Genomic DNA, 9,259 nt, shown 5'->3' with positions numbered 1-9,259 from the left:
TGCATCTCCATCTATTATTGGTCATTAATCTTAATCAATTTCTTAAAGATAAATAAAAATAATGTTTTCTTCTGAACATTGAATATTATTAAAAGATTTTCGACAATTTAATGTGTATGGATTTTTTGTTATCTTAAAGTGCGTTGCAGGTGGATATAACCATTCATCTTTATTATTAAAAAAATCTTTTACTGTTTTCATATTCATTTTTGCTTTTATTTTAATGATATAATTAGGATTTTCATTATAAATTGAATCTAAACTTGATGACACCAAAGTAAATGTTCTTGTAACATAAAAAAAAATAATATTTTTGCGAATTAATATAGAGGAAATAATATAATTTTCATTGAAAACAGAATGATTTGACTCGATTTGTTATAAAAAAAATTATATCACCATAAATAAAAATTAAAATATTATTTTATCTATATCATATATATTTTTTTTTAATAAATTCGATAAATAAATAATTTTCCATATCATACATAATATAAATATATAAAAAAACAATAGTATCACACTTTTTTATTTCAGACTTTGAGATTCAGGAAATTGATGTTGGTTATAAATTAATGTTTATCTCATTATAAATAGGATGTATCAAGATATGATCAAATTAACTTTTTATCACATATATATGTATTTACTTTATCAAAATATTAATATTTTTATATCAACTATTACCATTCTGGAGATCATATATTGAAAAAGAAAACAAAGATAACAAAAAATGCCAAATATAAAAGTGTCAAATTTATTCACAACCTGATGCCTTCTCAACACCAAAAAGAATTTGTATCATTTATTAAATGGAAAAAAAAAAAAAAAATATTTGATATTAATGGTAAATACGTTTCTCATGAATATTGAATGTTTAATAATTTTTTTTGGAATTAATATAAAATTAATGAAACAGCACTTCATTGGGCAACACGCAAAGGTCATTCTGAAGTTACAAAAGTTCTTCTTTTACAAGAAGGAATTGATATTAATGCTAAAGGTATTTATTTGTATTATTTAAAATTTATTTTTATAATTTAATATTTCAAAATAATATTTGGAAATTATTTAAATTATTTAAAACAGCACTTATTTTATCATCCGAAAAAGGTTATACAGAAATAGTTAAATTACTTCTTGAACAAGAAGGAATTGATATTAATGCTAAAGATATTTATTTGTTTTATTTAAAATTTATTTTAATAATTTGTTATTTCAAAATAATATTTGGAACAGCACTTATTTATGCATCTTCTTATGGTCATACAGAAATAGTTAAATTACTTCTTGAACAAGAAGGAATTGATATTAATGCTAAAGATATTTATTTGTTTTATTTAAAATTTATTTTAATAATTTTATATTTCAAAATAATATTTGGAAATTATTTAAATTATTTAGAACAGCACTTATTTATGCATCTTCAGAAGGTCATACAGAAATAGTTAAATTACTTCTTGAACAAGAAGGAATTGATATTAATGCTAAAGATATTTATTTGTTTTATTTGAAATTTATTTTAATAATTTTGGATTTCAAAATAATATTTGGAAATTATTGAAATTATTTTTTACAGCATTTATTTGGGCATCTTCAGAAGGTCATACAGAAATAGTTAAATTACTTCTTGAGCAAGAAGGAATTGATATTAATGCTAAAGATATTTATTTGTTTTATTTAATATTTATTTTAATAATTTGTTATTTCAAGATAATATTTGGAAATTATTTAAATTATTTTATACAGCACTTATTTGGGCATCTAAAAAAGGACATACAGAAATAGTTAAATTACTTCTTGAACAAGAGAATATTGATATCGATGCTAAAAATATTTCTTTGTTTTATTTAAAGTATTTTTAAATAATATGATATTTCATATAAACATTTGGAATTCCTTTCAAATATATAAAACAGCGCTTATAATAGCATCAGAAAAGAAAAATGCAGAAATTATTCAGTTGTTTGTGAACAAAATTCAACATCATAAATGTGATGACATAATAAAACTCAAAGATTCTCAAGGATAAAAGAGGAAATATTTCAATATTGAAATAAACATTTCCTAAATTCAGTTTGTTTTAATACATTATTATTAACGCATGAAACTTGATTAATATTATTATTATATGAATCAAAATTTGATAAATAGAATATTTTATATCATATTTCATTTCATGATTTTCATATAATTTGATGATAATTTTTGTGAAAAATATTATGAAAAAAAATTATAGAATATCATTCATTTAATAACACTGTAAATTATTGACTGTTCGGAGTATTCTTTACTCTCATCAATATTTATGTCATTTTCATTATTATTTTATTATCTTCAATAGTTTTGGTCTCTATTGAATTAGTTAAATCTGAATTTATTTGTATAAATGATTGTAATCTTCATAATGCTTATGTTTGAACATGTAAAACACATAATAAAGATCCCGTACCACCAAACGAATTACATGTAATGGCACTCAACTTAGAATACTAACTAATTCTAACATAACGAATGACATATGAGACTGATAGCTAATATTCATACAAAACATTATATGTTTAATTCAATAATGGCACCAAAAAATTATCTAATTTAATCATTTCATTATTATAAATTTTGGATTTGGCAACTCAAAAATTTAAAGGCCAATTCATAATTTCGAAATTACATCATTACTTGAAATTATAGTAATCATAATTAAAGGAATTAAAACATATTTCCCTGTGAATATTAACAGATGTATTTGAAATAAGTCGATCATTATACACTCAAAAATTACATAAACTATTGAATTAAAAATCAAAAAAAAAATTCAAAATATCTTAATATATAATATATTCAAACAAATTGAAATAATGTTTTTAAATATTACATATCTAGTATTATATACACATATCATATTTAAACCTTACATTGAGGAAATATTTAACAGGCACCATTAACGTTAAAAAACGTTTTTTGACACACCACATTTTTTCTTTACAGAAATCTCAAATTATCAACATTAATCAAAATGTTTATTCGATATCGAATTACTAGTAATATATTATATCCAACCAAAATAATGTCGATGATAATTTCCAATGTTGTTCTTTATTAATATTAATACTTAATGAATAATTAATTTCGAATTCTTGAAATAAATTTTTATATATCTTTATATATTCTTTACAATGTAAATTATATAAATGTTGTTGTTTAATGGTTGATAATAAAATATTTTTATATTTAGAAAAAATTGATTTATTAAATGTTTTTCCATTATTATATATATTTTATTTTCTGTAGATGCATAATTATCTTCTATGAAATGATCAGATTGGAGAATCTTATGAACACACTTTTATTGCCTAATAACATTTTATCAAATCATTTTTTAAGCCTGAAAATAAACAAATAAATACCAATATGTCATGAATTGAATGCAACACCTAATTTTTGAACAACATCAGGAAAATTAAACTAACGATATATTGCTTGTATATCATATATTTTTAAGGAATTTTTTCATAAATTCTTTTACATTAGTATAAATTCCAATTCAGAATATCCATCAGAAATTTCTTATCCTTTTACGTATTTAAAAGACACAATTTCGGATTTAATTTCATTTATTATCTCCAAATATATCACAAAAAATTAAATAAAATTTCATTACAATTAATCACCAAAAACTGAAATTTGATTTTAATTAAACAAATGATTTTTTGCATTTCTTTTTAACATTAAATTTTTAATCACAACAAAATATAAATATTTTCTAAAAATTAGTTTTTAGATCATATAACTGCAAATATTGTTGCAATCAAAACCATTATGAGTGCGCATGACGTTATATTTCTCATCCTTATTCCAGCACTTCCACTTCCACCACCTCCTTCTTCTTCCTTTGGAAGAAAAGTAAGTATGTCGTCATATTCCAATGAATATTTGATGTTACTTGGGATTCCTGAAACGTCAATGAATTGCTTATCCTTTTTATTAGTTAACAATAATTTTAATTCGAAGTCTTCAACGTTTTCCCAATTTCCTGTAAAGTTAAATCCTAATGTTGCGTTTCTTACATATCCGTTTTCATAATAAAAGTAAACTTCTGTTGAATTATAATATAGTGATTGAGCAAATACATCATATGATAGATAAATTTTTTGAGATTTTGGATGTGTAACTCCTTCTGGGAGTATCATTTCGATGACATGAGGCCAAAATAGACTCGCTGGAATCATTAATGAAATTCCTTCAAGTGTTGACTCATTATCAAGTACAATATTATTTTCATTAAATATAATTGATTTAACAGAATTGGCATCATATATCTTATTAGATGAATGCATTTCTGGTTTTTGTAATACTTCTAAGTTATCCATAATAAGATTATTTGCTGTCAATTCACCATATGGCTATTCAATCTTCTCCGATAAATACGCGTATTTTCTTAAATAGGTCATAAAACGTTGTGATAAAATTTCGCGTTATAAAATTGATTCTGAATATGATTCAGTTTCGGTTTGTTGCAATTCTTCAAATCCTCCGCACTACAACCGAATATCTCTTATCTATATAAAATTTGATAGAACCTCGAACAGGTTACACACGTGTAACAAAAATTTAAAACAACATGAATTTATTGTCAAAACCGCGAGCGATAGGAAATATTTTGAAAAAAATATTTTTTCGGGATTTGCTATAGGTAAGCATATTCCCAAACGCTCATACCAGATATCCCATGGAACGATTCTTCTTCATGAAAAGTCCGATGTGCAACTAATTTTGACATGTTTGCAACACTTCTTTTTCGCCCAAAATGGTTTCTTGTTTGGGACAAAAAACCTTTTGTCATAGGAAGTAGTGGCTCTCGAGGGTTCAAATTGTTGACGCTTTTTTGTGTCATGATTCCAGATTTCAATTTGATCTGGAAAACTGGTGATAACCTCAACTCTCGAATCGAAATTCTGTGCTTTGGGTCAACGCATAACATTCTTTGAAGTTTGGAATTGAATTCAAATGATACACTTGGTATCGATTTGATGACCGTGGAATCAATTTCATGTATCATACCCGAGACTGTGTTGGCAATGAATGGTAATTCGCCTGTACTCATTTCAAAAAACGTTACACCCAATGACCAGATGTCGGTTTTGAAAGGATCTGTCGCTTTGTGCCGTAATACTTCCGGGGCTGTGTATGGAAGCGAACAGGCAACAAATTTTGATGATCTAATTTTTGGGAAATGAATTGATAATCCAAAATCTGCAAGCTTTACTCTGCCATGCTTGTCAACAAGAATGTTCGATGGCTTGATGTCTCTGTGAGCTAATCCATATGAGTGGCAAGCTTCTATTGCCAAAATAATTTCTTGACAATATTGATACAATCGAGGAGCACCAATAGATTTTTCTTTAATAAAGTCACTTAAGCTACCGTGATGACAGTACTCAAGAACGATATAAAGGCATCTTTTTGATGTGAAATAGTCGTAAATTTTGATTATGTTTGGATGATTCATAGTTGTCAGAGCATGTATTTCAGCTTGAAATGAATCTGGGAGAATCGGACTTTCTTCTGCTGAGATATCGATGATTTTAACGGCGAATTCTTCCATGCACTGTATACTCATGATTTTGTATATTGACGCAAAGCCACCATTTCCAATTGGCTGTAGGCTGTCGTATCCATGTTGGTATAATGCTTTTCGAGCTTCGTTAAGTATGTTTTCCTGGTGCTCATCATCCATTCAAGAAATTGAATTCGTCAGATATTTTTCTGAGCTTTTCAATTGTGTTAATTAAGATTTTTCTTCATGGTGACATAAACCGTCAAATATTGAGTTGTATTGAATTCAAATCTGGAGGATCAATTCAAAAAGAAGAATCAAAAATTTCAGCAAATTATTATCAAAAGGATAATATTAATCAATTTGGAACGATTTTTTTTCCGTTTTCTGAAAACACACAATAAGTTTGTTTTAATGTGCTAAATGATAACTTCTAATCATTCCTAATTTCTCATGATAAATGGAAAAATGCTATATTTTTTACTTCCATTTAATCACACAATCAAACCATATGATGATATCTCTGTGTTTTTACATAGATATTTAAAAATTTTGTTTTCTTTTCTTCCAAATTAAAGAATTGCAATTGTATTGTTTACGAATTTAGACTAAAATTGAATTACCAGCGGCATTTTACAACGAAAACGTTCCTTGAGGATTTGAATAGATTAGCGAACCTTCATCTGAATTCCACACAAATGTTTAACAAGCAACGACGAGTTTTTCAGTGCAATACGGACCAAAACGTTGCACAGATTGTTTTTAATCTCTTGAAGCTTGAGAGAATTCACTTGATAAAAGTCGAATTTTAGATTTCATTTTGAAACTATAATGCCTTTATAAAGTATTTATTATTGCTATTCATTATTATCAACGATAATTGAATTTAATGATTCATAATAAAAATCAAATATAACATCGGAGAATTCATCAAAAAGCATTAGATAAAAGAATTTTGAAATCAAATTTGGAAATAAAGAGATAATATTAGTTGCCCATTCAATTGTGTATGTAGTAAATTTTTGACAGTCTGTTTTCAAAATTTTTGAGCGTGTTTTTTGACTTGAAATTAATCGTTGCATCTGTAATCAATTTTTCAATGTCTTTTCGATCAAAAATATTTTCGAGACAGATCATCGTTTTCATCAGATTGGTTATGATATGATTTCTTGCTGAGATGAGATATTGAAATCACGATAAAACAATTTCTCTGATCGATATATCTAAACGAATGACAATATTTAAATTTCAAACACCCCCAATGAAAATGGAAATTCAAAATCAATGACGTTCGAATTGAATGGAATACTTCTCCGTACCGTTTGTTTTCAAATATTAGGGTCAAACCTTTTGAAATAAAATTGACATTTTTTCTTAGCATTCATAAAAAGGACAAACAAATAATTAATCGATAATAAATCATTTATTATCAAGTATCACATGATAAATACATGATACTATTATCATTCATTTCGATATTATGAACGAAAATATGTAAAGATTATCATGAAGAAGAAAAAATTCATTTGCTTTTTTGAATCGAATTCTGAAAGTTTATTGAACTGTCAGTTCGTTCGGTTAAAAATTTTCAATCAATGTGATTCAATTTTTCTATCAAAAAATGTGTAAAGGAAAACGTTTTGTCAAAAAGTGAGATGAGCAGGATCAAGGGGCTGAAGCATTCCCCAATCAAAACAATCAAAATCTATGATACAAACGGATGCATCAAGTGCATGTATCACCTTGATAATCATGGGAAGCTGATTGTTTCTGAGCATCTCATGCATAATAATCCTATTATCGAACCAATTCTGCCAATAAATCAGATTCCAAGGTTTCCAATGCAAATGCAACCTTATAGTATCCCCATTGTTCCAAAACAAACAGTTAATAACAAATCAGAAATTATCAAAGAAAATAAGGAAAACGATTTCTTATTTACTGACTTCAATATCAATTTTGATAATTTATCGACAATCAACGAAAGCGAATTCAACTTTTATAATTTTTGATTCTAAACAATGATTCATGAAATTATACTATGTAGATCTTTTTATCCTTGTGTATATAGCAGAAATTTAACATGAAAGCATGTTAAACGCTTTATATTTTGATTTGAGTTGTCATTACATTTATGGAAATTAATTTCCATCCAATTTAGTTCTGTACCTATTATCTATATTTTCTGTACACTTAATGTTTTATGATAGCATTCATCTAATAATAAAGTTAACATAATTTTAATTAATAATAATTATAATTATTTTAAATTATGATAATAAACTGAAAACTAATGAATGTGTATACATTAATAAGATGTAATCTTTGATACAAATAAATGGGACAGTTTGGTTTTCAGTTTTTTGGTGCTGTACAGATGATTACATTTGAACACCGTTATTGATTCATTCAAAAATTGAATTTTCCGACGGTTGCAGTTCCAATGCAGTCAAAGTTCAGCAAATTGAAGGTTCCGATTCATTGGATTATAGCAATCGTGGCTCTAGTCCTTGCTGTTTTATTTGTTGTGCTTTCGGAGACAATTGGAAATAATGAAGAATATCCAACAGATACATCATCTATTATCTTAATTAAAGATAAGGAAAATTATGAGAAAACACTTTCTGAATTGGTTAATAATTGTACCTCAACTCTGAAAATCATGTCAAGATTATTAAAGTTCCCTGCTGGTAACAATTTCGCAAATGCTATAAACTCTGCAATTAAAAAAGGTGTTAGTGTCCAAATTATTTCAACAAACTTTTCCAACCTTACACCAATTGAAGGAAACTATCAAAAAGAGCTCTATTCCGGCTCAATTTTAACCGATCTAATGATATGCGATAACAAAAATTTCATTATGGCTTCATCTATATATGACACAGACTTTATTGAAAAGAATGATGTCATTGGTATATACGTTAAGGACACAGAACTTATTAATGTCGATGCCAAACGATTCTTCGAAATTATTTGGGAATCACTTAACACGGATGGCATAAAAGAACTTTCCTCACTTCGGATGAGCTATGATTTACTTGCTCGAACCATGAGTACGTCACCATGTCAAATTGGAAAATCGAGTCTTTACTTTTCACAATCACCCTATAGCTATTATCCACTGAATAGAGATCTTACCAGCACCAGGCTTGGCGCGGAAATTAAATTAGCTTCCACGCAAATGCTTATTTCCACATCAACGATTAAACTTAATCCATCGTATGAGTCGACGACAAACATTATAGCGAGGGCCATCAAAGGTGCGCAAGTCAATGTTCTTCTTTCGAATAATTCCGAAATTAATAATTCGTTAATCTCATCTTCTTATATCGCAGGCGTTCCTGGCATAAATGTCAGAGTTAGCAACAAAAATGTGAACCTCCCCGACTACATCGTCATTGACGGTTCGACTGTCATATTCGCATCAACTCCAGTATCAAACGATATATTGACAAGGAACCCAGGCTTGATGCTCACGGCGTACAAAACAACAATCGCAAGCGAACTCATTGACATGTTTAACGAAGAGTGGAATAACTCATTGCCTTTTAAAGACTTTGCCGATATTCCTTTCCCGCCCGATAAGAATTGATTATAAATAAATATTTTCGTTCGTATTTATTGAAAGCGTTTTTTTTTCCGAAATATGAAATTTCGAGGTGTTACAATTTCTGATTTAAGAAATTTGATTAATTTTCGTAT

The 9,259-nt window shown here is 27.1% G+C and overlaps 3 protein-coding genes across 3 annotated transcripts; 1 reads left to right on the top strand and 2 right to left on the bottom strand.

The window, feature by feature from the left end:
* Window positions 1–3,782: 3,782 nt before the first annotated feature.
* Window positions 3,783–4,190, bottom strand: GO595_001088 (uncharacterized protein; the record flags this gene model as incomplete). The annotated part of the gene is made up of 1 exon (XM_067913613.1): window positions 3,783–4,190. One exon carries the CDS (start codon window positions 4,188–4,190, stop codon window positions 3,783–3,785), a length of 408 nt encoding a protein of 135 aa, XP_067778706.1.
* Window positions 4,191–4,687: 497 nt separating this feature from the next.
* On the bottom strand, window positions 4,688–5,737 carry GO595_001087 (CAMK family protein kinase; the record flags this gene model as incomplete). Its single annotated transcript, XM_067913601.1, has 1 exon — window positions 4,688–5,737. The coding sequence occupies one exon, from the start codon at window positions 5,735–5,737 to the stop codon at window positions 4,688–4,690; it is 1,050 nt and encodes a 349-aa protein (XP_067778705.1).
* Window positions 5,738–8,219: 2,482 nt separating this feature from the next.
* Window positions 8,220–9,149, top strand: GO595_001086 (uncharacterized protein; the record flags this gene model as incomplete). The annotated part of the gene is made up of 1 exon (XM_067913590.1): window positions 8,220–9,149. One exon carries the CDS (start codon window positions 8,220–8,222, stop codon window positions 9,147–9,149), a length of 930 nt encoding a protein of 309 aa, XP_067778704.1.
* Window positions 9,150–9,259: the final 110 nt, after the last annotated feature.

The sequence above is a fragment of the Histomonas meleagridis genome (assembly GCF_020186115.1).
Source record: "Histomonas meleagridis strain 2922-C6/04-10x chromosome Unknown contig_12, whole genome shotgun sequence".
NCBI classification, from domain to species: domain Eukaryota; phylum Parabasalia; order Tritrichomonadida; family Dientamoebidae; genus Histomonas; species Histomonas meleagridis.
This window is presented reverse-complemented; position numbering and strand designations above follow the sequence as displayed.